Below are 23,459 nucleotides of genomic sequence, written 5' to 3'. Positions count from 1 at the left end.
AATTGTCAGTGCCAATAAGCGACTAAAATCAAACCTCGATGAAAATCAGACGATTCCATAGGCTAGGAATTCGATTTTTTTATTTCGAAATATCAGCAATGATTTGCTAGTGTCTTAGCTTGTTTTTCATATCACACATTGCAGTACACTCCCTTACCTCGGATGAAGACCCGAAATGAACAGACAGCGGTGTTATTGTTTATATCCGCTGCAGAGTACATCACTGTGTGTTTGCCTGGAGGTAACACTGTACCTACAAATACAGTATATAAAGTCAAAGCATTTCAATACCCGATCTTTCCTTCGGATATTTTACAAAACATGGGTATCTAGGGATAATCTTATTAGTGGTTTATGAGCCCATCCGAAATATTCGTAAAACACTGTTATTATCTGCCTACATTGGTTGTAGTTAAAACAGACATAAACTCTCTTTTAAACTGTAGCGAAATACAATAAAGAAAATGTAACTGAAAGCTGAATCCAATGTGCATTCTCAAAACATAAATAGAGAATACATGGTTAGTATCTTACAATACAAGGTTTATTTTGGTGCAAGATTTAAGAAAGCCGAGATGACGAATAAACCTTGTATTGTAAGATGCTAACCGTGTATTCTGTTTATCCTGCAACCATTAAGACATTCAAAACGATAGCAAAATTGCCAGTTTTTTTAACTTGGTTTCGCTCGAAGCGAGACGCTTCTTAGATGCGGAAGAAAAGATTCATTCACTAAACCGAATAAGTGTGTACTCCTTTTTACTACCATTGGAAATATATAAACGCATTCGCAGACAGTAACAGTAATACTATTCAGTATGTAATACAACTGAAATAATATGAAAATGCTCAAAAAATAATTACCTATCAAAGAATTAAATTACAATACATACCTTTGCCATGAGCCAAGAAAATAGCACACTACCATCGAGATTTTCGATATTGTAAGAATGACGTCATTCCGGTGAATGTGACGTCACAGTTTAGCGGGAATGAATGTTGTTTCATTCAATATAAAGTTAAAGTTTTGGGTCAAGATAGAAAAAAAAAGTTCCTTCAAATGTGGAACAAACAAATTCACGTGATCGTATTGACGGATAAAGCACAAGTTTATCCGGCAGTAGTTATCGGTCAGTATGTGGGGCAGTTGCAGGATAAAGCAGAAAGATATGTGGCTGTTTATCCTCCACTTGCTGTGTACAGCTCGGGATATAAATCCAAGACTTACCCGATAGCATGTTAGTCGTCAGTGGCAGATACTCGTCGTGTTGCGGCAAACTCCATGTTACAGAGCTGTATAGGTTCGCAGACTCGAGATATATATCCCCAGGGCAAGTGATGTTCAGAGTGCTTTTATCTATATTATGAAAATAAAAACCATAATGTTTATTTCTATTATGTGTCACTTGGTAACCTTGCGAGGATTCGGAAATGATTTCAGTTGCTACTGTATTTTTTACAAACATCGTTGCAACCTCTAGTAACTCAAGGCTATATCTTTAATGTTTACCAACTTCTAAGCACTAAGCGGAGGCAGTGCTTTAAAATATCAACCGTGTGTGTTCTGTAAAAATCATTAAACTTTTCAGTAAAAGGATATGCATGCATACTTCACAAAACATCTTTTGCAACATGAAGGTTACTGCTAATTGTAGTTATTCATATATTAAACAAATACAATATAATATACCAAGAACAGAAGAACAGAACTATCGCAAGTTTGAGACATTCATGATCGACATGTTTACCTCTCACAGAGCAGCTGGTACATGAAGGATCTAATCTAGTGCTGGGTCTAATCCTGTTGACAAGTCCCAACAATTCGAACTCAACCCACTGTAAGACATCTCCGAGGCTATCAGCGGAAAACGTATTTGACATCGTGCGTGGCAGTTGTCCGTTGGTTTCCAATATACGGCCAAAGATGTTCACTTGAGAGATACAGCCCTGAAACCTACCTCCTGGAACTGACGTCATACTGGTCAGCGGAATCTCGTTTCCAAGCGTCACCCAATAACTGTGAACAAAAAGATTTTTGTCTGACGAATTATGCGTGTTAGAATTGTGTCCATTGCAATATGAATATGCATGTGTCTTTCTGCTATTTCACGTTTTTTACTTTCGCTTCCCATATTGAGGAAAGAAAAATAATCTTTATCAACATCTTTGCCACTGGCAAGGCATTGGATATTTAAAAAAAAAAACTACATTTGTTTCTTCACAACGATCATTTATGGAAAATGTGTTATGCAAAGACCTTTGTTTGGAAACACGAACTTTAGATGAGAGTAAGATTCAACAGGGAAAAAAATCTTACAATTGACTGAAAAGTCTGTTTCGTTGATAGTCAGTGAGGTAAATCACACGGACGGTGTTAGCTCTGACCTCGACCTTTCCCTCTGTGGTATCCCACGTGATGACCACCAGATGCCATTCTCCATTGTTTATAGTGTAAGACCCAAAGGGGTGGATGTCCTCCTCCGAGGTGTGGAGACCGTCCTGGTCCAGACTAAAGAGTAGAGCACGTCCACTGAGGGGATCAGGATCCCTGCAGGAATGGAATGTCGACCACACGTCAGAAGAGTAAAAGATGAGGAGTGTTTGGAAGAATCACATTACAAGTTTAGACTTTTAAAATATTTCAATAATTAAATCGCAACATTAATTGTCAGGCCATGACAAAAATCCATTTCTTTTTTTTTAAATTTTATTACATTTGTTTTTAAGGAAGCAATAATATTTTGCCTGATCAAGCAGTTTAAATGCAGAATTTGAAATCGCTTTTCATGTGACGTTTTAGATTGATGATATTGATGTTTTTCATCTAAATATGTCACAGTCGATTTAGAACAAAGATGGAAAAAACATTAAGACGAAATTATAAGATGTTAGTCATAAATACAACAGTAAAATACGTACGTTTGTTCGAACATGGAAAAGAAGGTTCCCGTTCCAGATTTAGATGAAAATTTCACCCAGAATCTAATAGTCATGAACTGTTCGTTCAGTGGTATTCCGAATGGTAAGAAGGCGCTCGCTTCCCCAAGGGACGAGTCGAAACACAGATCATAGTCAAGAGTGGAGACTCAAAATATAGAAAAAGTGCCATAATTCTTAATGCATTTTAAATAAAGAGTTTGAAAACATATGCAAAAGAAGCGATATTACAATATATATCAGTGTTATCTCTAAGTATTTCTTACGATCCGGTTTTTTTTTCTATATATAGAGTGAATATCGGAGTACTTATAAAACTATAACAATTCGTATTATACTTACCATCTAAACAGTCAGGTGGGAGTTTACCCTGAGGACAGCGACAGAAATACCGATTGATTCCATCAACACATGTTCCTTGGCCTGGGCAAGTGGCATTCTCACACTCATTAACATCATGTTGGCATATGTTTCCATCGTAACCTGTAAAAGGAATATGGGTTGTCTTGGTATCCATACATACACGCACCATAATGTTGTTAACTTTGGTTTGTTTGGAAGTTGACCTTCCATTCAGTTTCTTTACTGCGTTACTGTTACATTACATGTGTATTACTAACGTACACGACCAACTTCCGCTGTTCTATTATATACACATCCAAGTTTATGAAATACGTATTCAAAATTGATGACGATAGATAATTTTCAGGCACACATTTTCATATCAGCTTACACGAGTTACAGAAATATTACCGTGTACACAGGCACATAAAATATCGCCACTAGGATCCATTGAACATGTCCCTCCGTTTAAGCATGGACTGCTTGAACAGTCCTGGCTCTCTGTTAACTTGCAACCGGTACCGAAGAACCCTGCAGAATATTTGATATGAAATAATCATATTTATTAAAATAATTGAAGGGATACAATCGTACGCGCGTTAAAATGACATGGATAATAATTTGAATACCTGCAGTGCAAGAACATCCAGTATACATCTCTCTATCAGCTGTACAGGTGGCGTGGTTAAGACAGGGGTCAAGGCGGGAGCACAAATCTGGGAGATCATCACAATATCGACCATAGGATCCATTCTCACATCTAAAAATGACCACATCACTAGATACAGCATAAAAATGTAAAATCAAGATAATAGTTTTGGGTATAGAAACGCTAAAATGTTGAACAGCTATTACAGCTATCCGGCCCCAAAAGATTCAGAAATAGGCAGAACAGGTTTAGCTAGATGCAATTTCTTACCTGCAGAAGAAGTCGTCTTGCAGGCTTACACAGCGAGCGGCGTTACGACATGGATTGTCAATGTCGTTACAGTAATTGACCAGCGTTTCACATTGTTGACCCGTCCACCCATTCCTACAGTCACAGGTGAAGTCATTACCCAGCCCTCCGCAGACACCTCCATGAAGACATGGGTTTGAGCCACATGGATCCCTGTCTGTGTACACCTAAACCAAAAAACGTTCCGGCCTCAGGATTATGAAACAGTCTTATACTTAAAGTTTTGTTCAGCCAATCACAAATGACGTAACTTTTTGTAACGTAAACTGTGATTGGCTAAGATAAACTTAAGACCGTTTCATGATCTTGTGGATAGATCTCCAAAAGTACATGCAAATGTTACAACTTACCGAGCAGTAGGAGCCCGAATAGCCTGGATTACATTGACAGATGAACCCTCCATATGTGTTATTACAAGACTGTGTTCCAGTGGAATTACACGGATAATCCAAACACTCATTTACGTCTGACGAGCAGTCGTCACCTGGAAAAAAACATTGGTAAATGCTTTTTCAAATTAACATACGATGCATTCGATATGAGATATTTTTTATCGTTAATCCATGACCAAAATGATGGACTGCAAATCATTCATTATTTGTATTTTTTTCTAATCACTTAGCATGTCAACTAAGTCCATAACAAACGGATGAAGCTTCTGTTACTGCTCGTCTCCATTGCTAATATGTTTGTTAAGCTGTTTGAATCGTATACATGTAGTTATAACATATGTTACCGTTTACCATAGCCAGTTTTCCCGATCAAACGGGAATAGGCATAGGAGTACCAACACGACCACGAAAACTTCACCAGGCCTCTCATCTTTCGCGCGCTACAAACTAGGCCAGCAAGCGTAATGCTGTTACCATTTGGTCATACTACATTTTAAAGGGACAGGAATTATTAACTCTGGCTTACTCGAGTATCCACTGAGACAGAGACACGTGAAGTTATTAAATCCGTCAACACACGTTCCGTTATTGGCACAGGGAAGCGATACACAGTCGTCAAGATCATGCTGACAGAGTGATCCTCCGTACCCCAATGGACAATGGCAGATAATACCAGCAGGGACGTTACTACAAGTCCCTCCATTCATACAGGGCGAGGATGCACAGAGATCAACCAGGGAGCAATCACTCTGGCCAGGCTCTGCCGATGAAAAAGATCAGATATAAGACGATTATAAAAAGTTTCTGATAAAAGTGTTAGAAGAAAGTCATTTGTTTATCATTACATATTATTTGGGGGTACTAGGGTACCATCAAGGCTTATACGTATATAATTCTGTCGTAGCTAGTTTAAAGCCAGTATTGAAAAGAAAGTAGGAGGGTTAATCATTGAGAAATCTTGATTTTGGAGGAATATATTTTAAGTGATCACTAAACGTTCTATACGTAACCAATTAGAATGCCTACCTAGAATATACCCAGGGTTACATATACATTGAGGAAGACCTGTTCTGTAGTCATAGTAACACTCGTCAGCGTTCCCGCAGGTGAGACTGTCACAGGTGATCCTAGGTGTCTCACATCTTTCTCCCTGATACAAAGGGCAGGTACAAGTGTATGCATTGTCGCCATCGACACATAGTCCTCCGTTTAGACAGGGCGACGAAGCACACTCATCTGTATATTAAACAAAAATAGAGCCATGCATAAAAATGCCTCCATTGCAATAACATGTTCATATTTATTGTGATAGCTTGAAACATGATTTTCCACTATTGACTACACCTGTTTTTCAGATGGTGCCTGTATGCAGGTAGGTGGTTGATCAATTAAACTGAACGTCTTATTAACTACAAGGTCATTTAATGAAGGACAATACTGCGCGCTCGGGAAATATGACATACTTTAGGTAAACAAATCGCCATGTCTTCCTACTGCAGGGCAATACATTGTTTATTATACCGAAAAAAAAAATGAGTTTTCTCTGTCTAGCGTACTGACAATACTTTATGTTGTTTACACAAAACACTGTTGGGCTCAGTTATCAACTCCCGTTAGCATGTTACATCATAATTATGAAAATTACATCGAGTGTAATTGTGTTATCTGTATCTTTTATAATAAGAATATTACTAACTTCGTTGGTCAAAGGCAGACGGGAGCGTCGTCTGCCATCCATTTTGTTTGTTATCGCAAAGGCAGACGGGAGCGTCGTCTGCTATCCATTTCGTATGTTATCGGAATACCTCGGAGAGTTCGGTTACACAAACGACAACTCTTGCTAAACGTACGAGGGGCTCCGCATGGGGGAAACATGATTTTTGAAAATGACGTTCAGCGGGATACACGGCGTTTTGTCGCCCTCAAAAGTGACATCTCTCGACCAATCAGCGACTGTCACTCATCGGTGAGGTATGATAATAGACAATGCGCTGAGTGCGTGAGCTAGTGTATTCGTGTTGTATCTCCTTGTAATAGTGAAACCCACATTATACCGACAAACGGCAAACCGTTGTTCTTCTCCCTTTATGCTGCGTGCAAAGCAGGACAAGAAACTACTAATTTTATAGACTATTGTGTGTCTCGGTCGCAGGGGCGAGCGCTCAACGCAACGCCAAAAGTGAGGTGATGGCAAAGGAGATGTTAGGAAGAATAAAGCAAGTTAGGAAATAAATATACGATCATGCAATGGGGAGAACAGTCATAACCTTATGTATTTAGAAATATTTGGGCGCTATACAAATCAATATCATACAAAGTGAATCACAGAAAACTTACCGACATTGATTTCGCAGTCCTGTCCTTTGAAACCTGGAGGACAAACACATTTCCTCCGAAGGTTGTTAACAGACGTACAGGAACCGCCATTTTCGCATGGCACGGATACACATATATCAGTAGAATTATCCAATTCACAACTACAAAAACAAAAATAATTAAATCTATCAGTTTGTCGATGTTACACTGACAGTCAGAAATAATAACAAATGCATTGTTAATTACACTTTCGCAGCAATCAACGAAGACGTGTTTTTTCCGTGAATGTGATCACGAAACCGGTTTTTTAAGGAAATGAAATACTGACTTGTTGCCATAGTAAGGATGCAGACACACACAGGTGAAACTGTTCAGGCCGTCAACACATATTCCACCATTAAGACAGGGTTCCATACCACAATCATCTAGGTCAACCTCACAGGTATCTCCAGTTGTACCTTCACGAAAAATGTAGTGCAATTAAGGTTTGTATAATATCATATAGCTTCAGTTCTATCATCATTATAAAATATAATTTAGAATAAATCGGTTGTTAGAAAACGAACGATAAAAATCTACAATTCAAATTAATATTAACTTTTACATTATATTTTGGAGTTAGATCATTAATTACAATGTGGACAAGATAATGGATAATATGCTTCCACATTTTAATTATTTATATTTAATCAATTGTGTGTGTGTCTTTTTCATTTTGTCATCAACTGTATGAATTTTTAAATGGTACAAGCATAAAACTGTCCGCTTATCGTAACAATAATTGTTTCAAATGGTATTATAATTAATTGAATACTCATTATGGTTAGCGATTCCTCTTATTTGCTATCAGTGAATGTTTTGTTTAGACTATCATCTTCCTCTAAATGGTTCTTACCTACAGGACATGTACAGGTGAAAGTTCCCTGTGATGTGGTACAGGTGGCGCCATGGTAACAAGGCCGAGATAAACAAGGGTCTAGAACCTGGTCACAGTCTCTACCCTGGTATCCTAGAACCATTTGTGTTATAAAAAACAACGGAATCTACATATATTTTAACAAAACTGTCAAATTTAAAAATGTATGGAATCAACACTCTTCTAACAATTAGATCTTTAAACAAGTGAAAGCTGCATTGAAATATTGAAACGTGGCATGTAGTTTAATTCACTCAATGAATATAGTCTAATTAAATAGGTTAATCAGAAAGTATTCACGTACCCATAGGACAGGCACACACATAATCGTGCTGGATAATCCTACATGTAGCTCCATTTCGGCATCTTGGACACAACATTTGCTCTGGAACAATGAGAGTACAACTTTCACCACAATGACATTAGACTATACTTGCTCTTTACCAGGGCAAACGTAAAGTGATATAGTATAAATGAGTGATGATAATGTCGATCTTTTCCAATTAGAATTTTTTTTAATCTATTTATTTATTAGTATTTCTTTAAATGTAAGAAGAATACAAATATATAGAAAAAACACTACAGTTAGAGAATGCATGACGGCAACCTCCAAACAGTTATAAATGCAGCATTTTCCATCCAATAGGCACGTATGTATTACGGGTATCGATTGCTGACCTGCATCTACACAACTTGAGTTACTAGTGGCTCCTGTTCCCAAGGTCATGGTATTTGGAGGACATTCCTCACAGTCCGTAGACTGGTTACGGTCTGTGTAATAGTTCTTTGGGCATTCTGTGCAGGGTTGGAATCCATCAAAGGACCGATTACCGGCGAGACATGGCAAAACACAGTAGCACTCTGGAAAAAAAAATTAAAAAGTTACATTATCTTATAGTTCAAACAAGCAATTTTTAAATGAAAATATTAAATAAACTTTCCAGATCATCGCGTTAGAAATGTTTAAAAAAAATGCATCACGTTGAAAATTTACCATACATGATCACATAAAGTAATCTCATCCACTTAATGTACTAACCACTGTCACTGAGCCTATAACAGGTACGACTGTAGTGGTCAAACGTTGAATTGACCTCCAGACGGACGATGTCCCCGTGATGTAGAATACACTCCTGGAGCAGGGTGTTGTAGGAGAAGCTGGTACATCTGACCGTGGTCTTTACCTCGAGCTCCTCACAGTACTGTTCACACTGACTTATAGTGCCTGTGTAGGTCTGGCCACCGACACCATCAACCATGGCCGAGGTACTCGTGAACTGACACGGCTCTAAAGTATTAAAAGATGGTTGTAAAATGGCACTAAATTCGGACATATAATTGTAGAAATCATATATTTATATACCAGTATGTCTATATAGAACACACTGTATCATAAAGCAATTAGATTCGAATCGGGAAAGTAAAAACGATATGCATCTCGTTAATTGTATTTAAGATTTACTTGTATAATATATTGTGTTGAAAAATAAGCTCGATGTAAAGCGATAGTAGTAGCGTGTCTATTATAAGCAGTATCAATTTATTAATTATTTCTTAGTGTACATACCTGTTAGACAGTTAGTGTTGCGGTAGGCAGCTGTTCCGATGTACTTTGTGCCAGCAGGACAAGCCTGACATGAGTGACTGGACACGGGGTAGGAGTTATCAGGACATTGAGTACATGGTGGTAGTCTGGTGGATGAGTACAGACCATTTCTACACACACCTACAAAAGTAACGTCCACAACAAGGTATACAACTTTTTGTATATTATGTCCATAATTCCAAACTCTAAAGCCACGAATAAGATATAAACAGCATAAGCCAATCCAGTCGATAATCCAAATACATCCTCATTAAAAATGCTACTGTAAACCATTTTATTGTCACGTATACAATTTTGTGCATCATCGTTTTTATCAATATAATCACGAACAAATCAATTAGCGATCAAGAATTCTTACTGACAATCATGTATCCATATGTTTGTTTTTATAATTATTTGGAAGAGTATTTCTTTTAAATATTTTTTGTTTGTTTGTTTGTTTGGGTTTTTTTTAATAATTGAAATATTTGAATATACGCGAAAATAAGCGATGATAAAGTAGTGTACATTTTATAATGCTGATTGAAAACCATTGATATTAACCATGTTGAATAATTCTCGACGTGATCAAGAAAAACATCAGAATCAATCTTCATCATTTCCGTTGAAATACTAATGTAGTTATGGTTAAATACCGTATCAAAACATAACCAAAACATACTGGTATGTGATAGTACCCGGGGCCGCGGTGGCCGAGTGGTTAAGATGTCCCGACATATTACCACAAGCCCTCCACCTCTGGGATGCGGGTTCGAATCCCATGTGGGGCAGTTGCCAGGTACTGACCGCTGACCGGTGGTTTTTCTCCGGGTACTCCGGCTTTCCTCCACCACCAAACCTGGCACGTCCTTACATGACCCTGGCTGTTAATAGGACGTAAAACTAAACAAACCAAAAGTAATAGTACCCATCTACCTTTACAATCCGACGAGTTAAAACTTCCTTCTGTCTCTGTCCACGTGCCCAGTGGACAGCTGCTGCAGGACGACATCCCCTCCCTATCATTGTATGCTCCAAGCGGACATAATTCACAGCTATTGTTGTCAGTTTTAAACGTCCCCGGGGGACATACCACTGAAACATCAAATGAAAACTATATATCAGAAACCATTCTGGATATAAATAGTTTTTCCAACCCATTCTTGGACCAGAAATGAAAGTTCCACGTCTGTATCAAGCTTGAAAGTGTGTGAGTATATGATCTTTTTATATAAATTATTTTTGGATTGAAATCAGTAATGAACTTATAGTGAACACGAAAAGCGTTAATTTGTTTTAGACGTTTCAGTAAAATGACGTACAGCAGACCCTTGTCCCTGATTGGTCCCTGGTTTTGACGTTGTCATCACACATCTGTTCGTTGGTAACCAGAGTTTGGTACCCCGCCGTGAGGTTAGCACAGCCTGTGATCCCATTGATGTCGGTCAGGTCCTCTATCACTGAGGTAGTCTTGGTGAAGATCCAGGCTGTAGCCTGTACACAGTCGTGGGACGCTTCCACAGTTGGAGGATCAAACTCAAGCGTATACATACCGGTAAACTACGTAAGTAACAACAGACATCTCATAAATAGATCGCTAAAATAAGAACGGTTGGGGCTAGTTGTTATGGAGTCTCTTTTACAGAGGTGATTAGGTCTTGATTCAGAATCGGTTATAATTTGGTCAACATTTGATTTACCATGAGTCTCGGGATTCCTTCACAAAAAGAATTTTTAAAAGTCCTGTTTAGTACATAGCAAATTGTTACTGTTCATTGCACGAGAGCAGACAAAAATAATTCTAATAAAAATTTCTTCATTTTGTTTTATCAATTACGTTATATACTTTCCGAAATTCCACTTCACTGAAGAATGAAATGTAAATGTGAAGCCGTCCTAAAGTATTTAATGTATCACTATATATATTGCACACCTTGTGAACAAACAACAAACGATTGAGCTGTTTTGTTGTAAAACACACAGGGCATTTAGAACTAATATCACCTTACCGAATTATTGACGATGTCCGTGAACTGACCACCAGTGATTATTACCCTGCTGACCTCCCCAAGAAAGCCACAGACATCGGTTACCATAGCCGAGACGGAGGAGTAGGTCTGTTGTAGAGTGGTAATATACTGAGTGAGACAGGATGATGTTAGTACACTTTCATTACCAACGGGCTGATAGACCAACTCATGGACCTGTTTAAAAGATGTTGGCAAGGATGCTGTGGGGAAAAAAGGAATAGAATGATTTCCCATGTTTACGACGACATTTGGAGCAAAATCTTTCGCTGGCGTAACTCGGCACACGCTCGACATACTTCGCATTAATACCGAGGATAACAAATATGAGATAGAAACATGAAACCAATTCCATCAAAATGCCGAAAAAATTATTGTTATCTCTAAAAGCCGATTGAAATGCTTCAAATCACATAAATAAACTTTAGCATATATCTGTTTGATACGAATTTCTACTTGTTACGAGATAAATAAAAATCCCGGTTGTGGCTCCGCTTTATGCATGCTTCTTTGAATAGCATCTTTGTAATATCTGTCAATACACGAACAAAGTAGTTACGTGGTCCCGTCAAGTCGATATATGCTCTATAACAATTTTTACCAGATCTTGTTATAATGATGCTGAACGTAGCCTAGTTTTAAAGTGAAACTTGAGAAAAAAAGGGGGGAGGGGGAATCGACTGACAAAAAAGAAATACTACCAAACAAGTTTACAATTCATTGTCGATAATGGAAAATCTGCCAAAGAAGACATTGTAGCTTAGTATCTAAATTGATTTTAGGTTCTAGTTTCAGAATCTCTATAGTGCATTTCTGTTATAACAAATAATTTCTTCTGTTCCATGGGATTTGTTATATTAAAGTTTTACTGTGTGTATAATTATTTCGGCGCCCTCTAATATGACTTATAGACTTACAGACACAGGCAGGGATGTAGGTATGTGTCCAGTTTCCACCTATAGTACATTCCGTGACGAACACGTCCAAGCTTGGACTGTAGTCCTCATAGAAATAGTAACCCTGGTTACATCTTCCCTCACACCGATACCTAGTGTTGTCTGTACTCTCTGTACAGTTTAACTGACCATTTACTGGACTGGTCAACATGGCTGGATGACAGGTTGCTATACAACATGTTTAAAATTATTTAGAAACAGTACATGAGAATGCATTTTTTATTTTATTGTAGAATGTATATCTATATCTAAGATTCAAGCGAAATTGGGTAACACTAACATAAAATAAGCTTATATGCATCATATAAATTATCCGTTAAAACTTTATCAAAAATAGAGAAAATAGGTTATTTTGTGATAAAAGACTATGATATACATTATGAATAATCATAAGGAAGAAAATATATGTTAGATAATTAAGATTGACACACTTACTTTACCTTACTAAGTGACATTTGGATATTGCATTAACATTGAAGAAGATTATCTAAGACAGATTTTGAATAATTTGATACAGATCATTGCTGTTACCTTCTACTCTTATTTGAAACCAACAAGTGTCAAAGTTCCCTCTCGAATCCGTAATGTTACCATATATGGTAACAGTGCTATCTAGGGTATCTGATGAGACATGAACTTGATCAGGTCCGAAGTCAAGTGATGAAGATGAGGAGGAAACAGAGAAATTTGCAGCCGAAATAGTGATATTGTAGGGTTGATCCGTAAGATAAGCTGTGAAGGAACTAGGACATTGGATCGTTGGAACGCTCTCGTCTGAAACACATATAGTGTATGTGCAATGATTTGACCAATATTTTATTTGAAACCAACAAGTGTCAAAGTTCCCTCTCGAATCCGTAATGTTACCATATATGGTAACAGTGCTATCTAGGGTATCTGATGAGACATGAACTTGATCAGGTCCGAAGTCAAGTGATGAAGATGAGGAGGAAACAGAGAAATTTGCAGCCGAAATAGTGATATTGTAGGGTTGATCCGTAAGATAAGCTGTGAAGGAACTAGGACATTGGATCGTTGGAACGCTCTCGTCTGAAACACATATAGTGTATGTGCAATGCTTTGACCAATATATTGCAGCTAAGCTTACACTAGTTTTACACGAATGTGATAGCTGTAAAATTCAAATGATACCATTGAGTATGGAAAAGGTAAAGAAATAATGAATCGTTTACTGGCGATAGTTAAATTAATTTACTTTTTTAAAACCAATGGGATGTTAGGATGTTTTTTTTGCTTTGGAAAAGTCCAAGGAACAAACGTCTAAGAGAATGGTATTGCTAGTCACATTTACAAAATCCTACCACGTATGGGGTCAGCGCTTACGAAAGGAACATTTCGCTCTATCTGTCTTTGGAGGAAAGTATTTACTAGGATTCAAGGCCTACCGAATACGATGATGTCGATTGTACACTCCGCTGTGTTACCGTAGAGGTCTGTGGCAGTGTAGACTACCGTCGTATTCTCTAGGACTGGGTCGGTGGGATAGAAATACGACGGAGAAACAGTGAAGTTAGATATCCCTAAATTGTCCACGGCTAAAGGCACGGGAAACATTGGTATGTCATATTTATCCACTACGTGATTCCCAGCAGGGCATCCTGTAATGTTTGGTCCAGTGACGTCTGTAATAAATGAGTGATGGTAATATAACATTTGCAATTATTCAATAATTTATTAATCCACTATTTCGCCGATATCTAAAAAATCAAATGATATTCCGTGGAAATTGGCTGCAATTTGATTAGACGTCTGAAAATGTTACATTTTATCAATGTGTAACAGACAGTGAGTAAAATTATTTGTTAGCTTTTCCAATAGATATAAAGTACAAGGTAAAGCATGAACAGCAACCCCACTACAGAAAATAAATACATTAAGATATCTAAAACGATGTTCAATATATCTATATAAGTACTATAAACATAGTGCTGATGCATAATTACCTTTACAAGCAGGGATAGTGCCGTTCCATAGTAATGATGTATTATCTGGAGACAACACACATTCCAGGTGCGGGTTACCTACAATCTGCAGTTCTGAGTCGTCACAACTGAATGAAACTGTTCCTCCTAAAGAGAAGTTAGTCCCTACAAATGACCCATCAAGTGGTTTCCCTGGGTCTGGACAGGTGATCGCTACACCATAAAGTAAAACAAAAACATATATAAAAATATTACTCAAAATTTGCGGTTCCCGCCATTTGCAGATAGGATCATTTCTCTTCGAAATATTTTAACAGATCAGCGTCTGTAAAACAACATAACAATAATAAGTGAAGAGGTTAAACTTAACTTTTGATAATTCCAATTTTGAATTTCGATTTAACTTTAAGCATAGGTGAATATTCAGACCAGTATATCTGAGTACAGATTGCGAAAACCAAATCACTACTATTAATCCTATAATGATTTGAAATATAACACTATACAATGTATTAAAATATGAAAATGACTCACGTAAACAGATGAGGTTTCCATAATCCCAGTAACCATCAGCAGCACATCTGACCTGTTCATCACCATAGCTACTGTTTCCATGGAGACGGAACAGTGGACCACAGCGGACGAAAAAGGAATTTCCGTAGGTTATTCCTGTCACATTTTGCACTTCTCCGTTCAGAAAATCGGCAGGCGAGCCACAGTTTATTTCTGAAATCACAATTTGAACAATTTTTACAATTGGTATCAGGTGTGGTGTATATGGAGGTAAAAATAGATTTCAAATGAAATTAAGTAACTTCGTATTAATTATATGATAATGTCAAATATATAAATGTATCATTAAGCTGATAAATCTTTTATTTCAGGAGAAAAGACAACGGATAGCAAATCACAGAATCATTATATATCGAATGTTTTTCTTTCCATACGTGAACAACTCATAGAAGAAATTGTCATAGTTGAAACCAGTTATAGGCAATACTTGACATAGTGGCATTCTTTATTTTGCTTATTAAATCAACATCTTACCTCCACATTCGTAAGAATCGCCTATCAGTCTGTAGGTGTTTGTGGGCTGGTCGTATAAACACTGTCTGGTCCTGTTAAAGATACCCACACCACTAACATTACAGGTGAGGATGACGACGTCTAGGTACGCCAATACACTAGGGAAGGCAGCAGTGGCCGGAACTGTGGTGTTGGTCCATTGCTCGGGACCATCAGGGGGACATGTCGCAACTAAATTCACAGAGACCAAATTGAAGTTTCAAAAAGGAGCACAGCGTAAATATACATTTTCTTTGGTTACATGTAAGTATGGCGTTTAATCATATTTATAGTTAAGGTGGTAGAAGAATAATGTACGAAAGTGTTCTTGATCTACATTCATGTATGGATGTCATACATATTATTTTCCTGATTTATAATCGAATGTTTTAATGGATGATTGTATTTTTTGCTGACCCACCAGTACACGTTGGAAATTGGTAGCTCCATGAGCCATTTGTCTGACAGTTGATAATTCGGTAGTCACTGAGGACGAAGCCGAGATTACACTTGTAGTCAAGGCTATCTCCATAGTGATAGGTTGTCTGTTTGTTTAGAATGGCGCCATCTTGTAAGGTAGGAGGAGAATCACAAGTCACATCTATTGACAGCAAAAATGTTAAAATATTCAAGATAATCTTATTTCATAATTGTAGTAAAAGACAGAGACATAGATTACATCTGGTTGTGTTATCATAAGCGAGATATGATTGTTTCGTTTATTTGTTTCAGTTTTATGGTCCATCCAAAGCTATGGTTGTAGGGCCAAATTATTGTTTTGCATATTATATAGATAAGATGATATTTATAAGACAAAACAAATTGTGATTTAAAGGTCAATCTTTTGGAACGCAGGGAAATCTTAAAATATCCTACTTAATATATTATACGTTTGTCAATTGTATCAAGCCGGAAAGATAGTGAAAATAATGCTTTAACATTCACTTACGAACACATGTGTGGTTGAGATGGTAGAGGTCCCCTGGTCTTTCTCCTGTCTCCCCTATAGGTATATAGTAACCCTCGGTACCGTTGACAGTATAAAGAACATACCCTGGAGTACATGTACAGCGGTATCCTCCACCAAAGTTATCACAGCCATCACTACACAGACTGGTGTTTGTGGCACATTCGTCAATGTCTAGAAAAATTTGAAAAACAGATAATAACATCACAAATCGCTTAATAAACCGTTTCGATTGAGGAAGGTATCGAAATGTTCATAACGGCATACGTATAAATGATCTATATATATTTTTTCATAGTTATTTTCGCAAACTTTGAGGCCTTCGCTCTATATTGACATACATATCCACATACCTTGACAGACGTGTGTTCCATTATCCGCATAACCCAGTTTACATCGACATGAGTAAGAGCCGACGGTATTAACACACTCTTGGCTTGTTACATCGCAGACTGTGCGATCCCCACATTCGTCCACATCTACAATTATGGAATTAATCACTTACAGTTTGCTTTAATACAGATCAAAAGATAAATAAATAAAATTAAAAAAAAAGTAAAAAAAAAAAATAAATAAAAATGCTTTAAAAAAAAAAAACGAAAAAATTTATGTTTCTAACAGTTTAAGGGCTAACTTGATCTTTAATTTGTTTTGCATAATCTGATATAAATCATACGACGAATGATAACAAACAATCGCCAATTTTAAAATAATTGGCCTAGGCTACGTATTTATTTATGTATTTCTTCAATAATTTTCAATTAAACTGTATAAGGAACCTGCAGAATAATACTGAATAATTCATAAATCAACAATAATTTCGACATTCCTATGTGCAAAGTACCGAGTAGGTCTACCTCAATACGACACCAGACCGTCTCTATATTGAAAGCAACACAAACAAGAGTGACACAAACATCAATCTAACATTTCAAGCAAATTCTCCTTGATCATCTGTGCAATCTCGCTGAGATAATCACTTAAAAGTTATGCCGATAAATTGATTGTAGAGTGAAGATTGATCTGTAGGTATGAACACCTCCATTTGTTTATAATCAGTCTAGAAAAACGCTTGAATTGTTACGTTTGACTTTCGCCGCGTCATCAACTTTCAAACTGGCGTAGGGGAAGCAACTCGTATTAAAAAAAATGCATTTCATGTAATTTGAAGTATTAAAACGATTAAAGTTATTTTTACACAAAAAAATAAAAAGTAATTTTATAGTTTTACGCTAATGAAGTGGTATATTTAGTTGAAGATAATGTGTTTAAAATTTTGAAGCGAGGGCGAGAGCCGCCATATTGCACCATATAAAATTTACTGACCCCCTATAAAGTGATAGGGGGTCACCACGTGACGGCTCTCCGCCAATTATTTGGGGACATTTCTGTCCGAGTTGCGATAAAAAAAGATATAATGATACCTAACGTTTTAGATACCATTACCTTCACATGACGGAAGAGTCCCCAGGGTCTGGTTCGCCAGACATGTCACTGTGGAGGTACCAACGACAGTAAACCCAGCTGCACAATCCAAAGTGGCTATATCCCCATAACGCATTACTGGTCCTGGTGTGTCCAACTGGCCATGGTCGATATCTGGTGTTGGACAGGATATACCTGACATGGAAAACAGTAAGTCAAGTTTTAATATTCTATGCAGTTTTTAAACTCAACTATCTATCAATCCCTGTTCATAGAATATATGCATACATATATGATGTTTGAGGAAACTCATCATTACTACGAAACATTAATAACAATTATGCATAATGGTCATTTATTTTTATACTTTGCTGGAACGGTGTAGAGGCTTCTATGTGGCAGTTGTTGTTCTCTAAAACATACAAATAGCATTTATGAAATAATGATTCTAAATCAAATTGGTTGGAATCTCAGAATTTAAAAGAAATTCGTTATTAGAGCGAAAGAACGATGTAACAGTACCTGACAAAAGAATGAGCGAAAAAATACTGTCAACCAACTTTCTTTCGCGGCTACTAAATTTCGCTATTTTCATTTAAAACTAGCTCGCGAAAATCAATATTCGTGAATATAAAAATTTACAGCAAATTCTTTTTATCGATGATGTGGATATTTATTCGCGGAGAATAACTTTTGCGAATTTATTTCGATCGCGAAATTCGCGAAAGTAAATAGCAAGCAAAAGGTTAGTTTACAGTTAATATTGATTTAGTTGTTTCCTCACAAATACTTACGATTACAAGACGGCGTATCTTCATTCCAGGTGCCATTAGCTAGGCAGAAGAGGATGGCTGCCCCGGAGAGGTGGAAGCCCGAGTCACAGGTGTAGAGGATACGACTCCCGAAATTCCAACCTGTACCTTCCTGTATCACAAAGGTCGCATTGGCAACATCGGGCGGTACGGAGCAATTTACAGCTAGAAAATATAGATTGACAACATCTTATTCCGAATATTCCCAGTTTCCCATTCCCGTGCCTTATCTAGACAAGAAATCAGGATTCTGAATTTACCAAGAATAGTCGTATATGAACCAGTTATTATTATCCAACCCAATTCAATCTTCACTCATTTTTTATGAAGTTTTACTAGTTTTTTGTTAGAAATTTATGTTACGACAATTATTCATCAAATATAATTGAATTTCAATAAACATCATGACGATTTGCGTATCAGCCGGGTTCATAATTAACATCTTTACGGAAATGTACTAACCGTGGCATTCTGGTGCTGGTTCCCACGTGCCGTTTCCCTGACAGGCCAGTGTCAGTCTATTACTAGGGATGTATCCGTCCTCACACACATACGTCACGGTGGCACCATATTGTACTCCATTACCCTGTAACAGGTACCCCCTATTGATAACAGGAGGGACACCGCAATATCTAGCTGAAATAGAAAAATCATGTCACTATAATGTAATACACCATCTAATACTTCATCACAAGGTATAACCACAAAGGAAGCAACGACAATAATAGTTGCAAATGTTTTAAAAGGTTTAATAACAGATACTACACAGCGATGTCCACGCTACGTCAGAAGTTAAGTAAGTCAGGTAACCACGATATTTAGTCTTAACGATTGTAAATAGTTACACAAAACGATCCCAAAAAGTTTCCGTGAATTTTATTCTTGTGGATATTAAATGAAGATTTTAACATCGAAAAACCATATTTTGATGTTTACAATGAGGGAATTATAAATTCTAAAGGTGTGAAAGTGTTCAATTCGTTATTCGGAACGAAACACAACTTTAAAGAAGAGTTGCAAAAGATAACTCTAAAATTGGATATAATTCGACACCTTTACAACCTTATGACCTTATGAAGAGGAGAGGTGTCATGGAAACACAAAGGAAACTGGTTCAGGATACTAAAACCTCGATTATTCTAAATAGAAATCGAACGTGACTTCATATCAATATCCTCGATACTCCAGACAAAAAAAATGAATTTGTATTAAGTGTCCATTGTGCTTGAAGAACAAAAGTTATTTTTACAGGTATTGTATATTTTACTTACATTGTACATGACATGTTTACTACAGAGTAAAATGGACCTTTGTTTCATGGTCTTTTACTGATGTGAATACTTAAAAATCATGCGTATTTATTACTAAATTGGACCTATTGGTTATTTGACTATCCAACGGTAATACTATTGCATAGTAAACTATCCAACTGACCATCGTTGGATAGTGAAACTATACATCTGTTGTACACCATGGATGACGTCACAGGAATTTTTAAGTGCATGTCTTTCTATTCGCACCTCCGTATTGATAACTGGTCAATGGACACCAATCCACGAAAAAACAATAGTTACCTTGACATTGCGGTATCCTGGCCACGTTCCACACTCCTCCGTACAGACACTCCATCACCACGTACTCTACACTGGTATTGTCTCCCCTCTGGTTCTCCTCCTCCAAGAAGACATACCCTGACTCACAGGATACATTTAGGTAGGACCCGAAAGCGTATGTTGATGGGTAAGGAATAATCTCTGTGTTATTGTTGAATCCAGGATCGGGGCATCCTGTTCAATGATATAAAACACAAGACAAGTGTTCGGATATAGAATGAAATAAAGACAACACATGTGTTATTCCGCCTCAGACATAAATCTTGTATTTCTGGTCAAAATGACGTCACGTGATATCCAAGATATAGTCGTATCAGGTTAGTAGAAATCGTATCAGGTTTGGACGATAGAGTTATCGTTCTTTGTCCCTAACGTCATTAGCAACAAGATTGCTGTCAAGTAACGCTTCAACTCAAAAGAGATGGAGAAAAAATGTTGGAATGATAGTGCTGATGACCACTTTCAAAGCAAACCGAAATCGGCAACACTTGTTCAGGATTATCTATCAGAAATGGACCATGACAACGCATTCGAGTCTTCAATGAGGTGAAAATTGTTACAGTTTTGAGTCGTTTTGGTTTCCATACATAATGCAATTTGCAGTTACTTCATTGAAAGGGTCTTCGACGGGATAAATTCGTTACACAGTTTGTTAGTGACCTAATACGAAAAATATTGGGTCTAAAATTAACACTCTTCAGCAGTTTTGGATAAACAGTCGAAAATGTAAATTATTTAAGGACATACGACGCACGACGAACGACGCACGACGCATGTCTCAGGTGACCTAAAACTGATGCGCGTGCGTTTAAGACGTGGAATAAAATAGTCGCTTTTCGGAATGAACCATATAGAAATCAATGAAATGTATTTTTACCCAATCTTATATCGACAAAATACCGTTATTGAGAGCTAATGTAAGAAGCACCTAACTTTAAAATTCAACTATGTCCGAACATAGAGATGAAAAATCAAACCGACTTTCGTATTGTCATACTCTAACTTTTACGAATCTCAATCCTTGAACAAAACAAAAGCACATAAAGGTCTGGTTTTGCTCACGTGAGCTTGATTGTGTTATACCGATATCTTTTATGTGAAAATGGCTTATTTTATTTGGCAATATCATTTTGGCTAGTTAACATGCAGATAATATTTTGAATTGTCACTTCATATATGTATCTAAAAGTTGAAATTCGATTTCATTTATCATTCGTTTGTAATTTGCACGTTTAATTGCATTATTTGAGATTGGCAACTGTGTCACGTTGCCATCATTTGAATTTAATTATATCTATTTACCTATAGAGAAGCGTGCCCTGTAGCCTGTGTACTGGTATAGAGAGTTCGACCTCAGATTTATATATAGTCTGCCGGACGTGCTGGTCAGAGGAGGTGGCGCTATACGTCCTGAGAACCCCACGGAATTATTGTAGTGGAGTGGCACCCCTGTATCGTTCAGTCCATCATACACCTGTCACAGACAACAACGACTTTGATATAGGGACAATCTGTGTTTGAACATTTCAAAGATTTAAATTTAGTGCCTGGCCTCAATCACAAAATTTAATATTTTCTTCCAACAAACTCACGATAGAGTATGTATAAATTCATTATGTTTTTCATTCTTTTTCTTTTCTCGTGCAATCAAACAATCTGTTTTTGCATACACTCATATCAGAAATACGTTATTGCCTAATACAAAGCCCCGTTCTTTACCTGCAGGAAGTCCTTATCGTCTTCTAAATGAAAGTTCTCGTCAAATATGATGGTCAGCTGTCGACTCTGTTGGGCGGTAATAGTCCAGGAACAGTTCTGGTAGGCCGGGTAATTTAGAACCCCGTACCCAGGAGAGGAGACCACGCCCTTATCATCATTCACTGTGACATCACATCCTGGGGAAATAGCAAATGAGTATATCAAAATATATTACTTTCAAGGAGTGCATCTTACCTTGTACTGAATTGACACTTTTATTCTTTTATTTTTCAACTTGCTTATTTAAATTCTATGAAATATTTCCATTCTATATATTTTGTTCTGCAAATAGGCATGTCAACATTAAATGAATTATTGATTTTTGTTGTTTGTATTATGTAGAATTTTTCATACTTCTCTTGGTTATTCAATGTAATTATACATTAAAACAATGTTTTATCTTTTTTGATATTCTCACTTGATGCCATTATTTTCTTTATTTCTACTGTTGACGAAAAACATCTGTTTACATACTCTTGTAAGACGAGCGACAACTTACCTTGTATGTAACTGAACTTAAACCCCCGATGGCTGCGTCTGGGATAGAATGTCTTCACCTTCATCATCAGGTGTAGTTGGCTGACAGAGATCACAGTTCCTGGTCCTCCAGTGGTGTTGTAGATAGCCATCACTTCACCATCTATATTGTCATGTCTGACAATGATGTAATCTTCTTCGTCCAAATCCAAGTCCAAAACCTTTATCAGAAAAAATGATAATAGGACAGGTATTTTATTACATTCACTGATGATCTTAAATCGATATTTGCATTAAATTCTATTTGATTTTAAGTTATTCGCCAAAACCTCAGACGAAACCACGTAGTGTACTGTAAAAACAAAAACATTGCCCATTCATGATTTGACTCTCTTAAAACAGCTGAAAAGTATTTCGTACACGCTGATGAAATTAATAGTTACGTTCGATGTGATTTGTTGTGATGTAAAAGAGAAAGGGAAATTGCTGAATGTTTGAACTCTATCAAATGTACCAGTATTCCTAACTTCAAAAGATCCTTTCATACGATCTATAAAGTGGTGGTACCTGAAGCGTCACAACCTGTCTGGCATACATTGGTGATATGATCCATTCCAGAGTCTGACTGATGTAAAATGACGGGTAAAATGGTGACGTCACTTCCTGTAGCGACATGTTAGCCACCAGCTGCATTCCTGCGATGGGAACGCTGTGCGTCACTGTAAATAAATAACTCACTTGTCAAACAAAGAGGTCATGCAAATATTGCTATTTTCGGTTTTTTATTTTATTCGATTCACAATAGCATAAAATATTCTGTGTGAAATGGTCAAGAAATTGAAAGGAACCAATTTCACTCATATCTATTATATCTAAGTTATTACTTCGCCGACAACCATTCAACAATTACATTTATGCATTTTTTTTAACATTCAAGGTTATAGCACAATACAAAGGACTATAGGCATTT

General features: G+C 37.0%; 3 protein-coding genes across 3 annotated transcripts in view; all 3 read right to left on the bottom strand.

Annotated features, from left to right (window-relative positions):
- LOC138323402 (uncharacterized) overlaps nt 1-13,126 on the bottom strand; it is a 75,250-nt gene extending 62,124 nt beyond the window's left edge. Inside the window, exons 1-24 of the mRNA XM_069268001.1 lie at nt 12,961-13,126; nt 12,391-12,597; nt 11,456-11,676; nt 10,769-11,006; nt 10,383-10,541; nt 9,429-9,587; nt 8,901-9,149; nt 8,540-8,722; nt 8,166-8,246; nt 7,841-7,954; nt 7,274-7,403; nt 6,967-7,106; nt 5,656-5,865; nt 5,156-5,389; nt 4,588-4,721; nt 4,199-4,404; nt 3,909-4,039; nt 3,691-3,810; nt 3,280-3,420; nt 2,920-3,085; nt 2,318-2,548; nt 1,749-2,017; nt 1,229-1,357; nt 158-253 (exon numbers count right to left, since the gene is read on the bottom strand). Of these exons, the coding sequence (XP_069124102.1) occupies nt 158-253; nt 1,229-1,357; nt 1,749-2,017; nt 2,318-2,548; nt 2,920-3,085; nt 3,280-3,420; nt 3,691-3,810; nt 3,909-4,039; nt 4,199-4,404; nt 4,588-4,721; nt 5,156-5,389; nt 5,656-5,865; nt 6,967-7,106; nt 7,274-7,403; nt 7,841-7,954; nt 8,166-8,246; nt 8,540-8,722; nt 8,901-9,149; nt 9,429-9,587; nt 10,383-10,541; nt 10,769-11,006; nt 11,456-11,676; nt 12,391-12,580 (3,931 nt within the window). The 5' untranslated portion in view covers nt 12,581-12,597; nt 12,961-13,126. The remainder of the gene's footprint in view (nt 1-157; nt 254-1,228; nt 1,358-1,748; nt 2,018-2,317; nt 2,549-2,919; nt 3,086-3,279; nt 3,421-3,690; nt 3,811-3,908; nt 4,040-4,198; nt 4,405-4,587; nt 4,722-5,155; nt 5,390-5,655; nt 5,866-6,966; nt 7,107-7,273; nt 7,404-7,840; nt 7,955-8,165; nt 8,247-8,539; nt 8,723-8,900; nt 9,150-9,428; nt 9,588-10,382; nt 10,542-10,768; nt 11,007-11,455; nt 11,677-12,390; nt 12,598-12,960) is intronic.
- Nucleotides 13,127-14,124: 998 nt separating this feature from the next.
- Nucleotides 14,125-16,619, bottom strand: LOC138324365 (protein lev-9-like). Its single transcript, XM_069269438.1, has 6 exons — nt 16,387-16,619; nt 15,859-16,038; nt 15,420-15,629; nt 14,907-15,098; nt 14,394-14,585; nt 14,125-14,147 (listed from the first exon to the last, which is right to left on the bottom strand). Exons 1-6 carry the CDS (start codon nt 16,607-16,609, stop codon nt 14,125-14,127), a joined length of 1,020 nt encoding a protein of 339 aa, XP_069125539.1. The 5' UTR covers nt 16,610-16,619.
- Nucleotides 16,620-16,731: 112 nt separating this feature from the next.
- LOC138324364 (CUB and sushi domain-containing protein 3-like) lies at nt 16,732-23,182 on the bottom strand. The gene is made up of 9 exons (XM_069269437.1): nt 23,057-23,182; nt 22,512-22,710; nt 21,974-22,149; nt 21,557-21,728; nt 20,216-20,428; nt 19,104-19,277; nt 18,624-18,806; nt 17,851-18,024; nt 16,732-16,883 (listed from the first exon to the last, which is right to left on the bottom strand). The coding sequence occupies exons 1-9, from the start codon at nt 23,180-23,182 to the stop codon at nt 16,732-16,734; spliced, it is 1,569 nt and encodes a 522-aa protein (XP_069125538.1).
- Nucleotides 23,183-23,459: the final 277 nt, after the last annotated feature.

This window comes from Argopecten irradians, chromosome 5 (assembly GCF_041381155.1).
Source record: "Argopecten irradians isolate NY chromosome 5, Ai_NY, whole genome shotgun sequence".
In the NCBI taxonomy this organism is placed as follows: Eukaryota; Metazoa; Mollusca; class Bivalvia; order Pectinida; family Pectinidae; genus Argopecten; species Argopecten irradians.
This window is presented reverse-complemented; position numbering and strand designations above follow the sequence as displayed.

What these genes read in the sequence shown, in the direction of transcription:
- LOC138324365 (XM_069269438.1), bottom strand. Translation starts at nt 16,609, where the DNA reads ATGTTATTATCTGTTTTTCAAATTTTTCTAGACATTGACGAATGTGCC. An exon ending in TGGAAACCTCATCTGTTTAC is followed by an intron (nt 14,586 to 14,906) that starts GTGAGTCATTTT and finishes TTTATGGTGTAG; the next exon opens with CGATCACCTGTCCAGACCCA. An exon ending in CACTATCCCTGCTTGTAAAG is followed by an intron (nt 14,148 to 14,393) that starts GTAATTATGCAT and finishes TTGATTTTTTAG; the next exon opens with ATATCGGCGAAATAGTGGAT.
- LOC138324364 (XM_069269437.1), bottom strand. Translation starts at nt 23,182, where the DNA reads ATGCAGCTGGTGGCTAACATGTCGCTACAGGAAGTGACGTCACCATTT. An exon ending in ACCAGCACCAGAATGCCACG is followed by an intron (nt 18,807 to 19,103) that starts GTTAGTACATTT and finishes TATATTTTCTAG; the next exon opens with CTGTAAATTGCTCCGTACCG. An exon ending in AGATACGCCGTCTTGTAATC is followed by an intron (nt 18,025 to 18,623) that starts GTAAGTATTTGT and finishes TTTCCATGTCAG; the next exon opens with GTATATCCTGTCCAACACCA.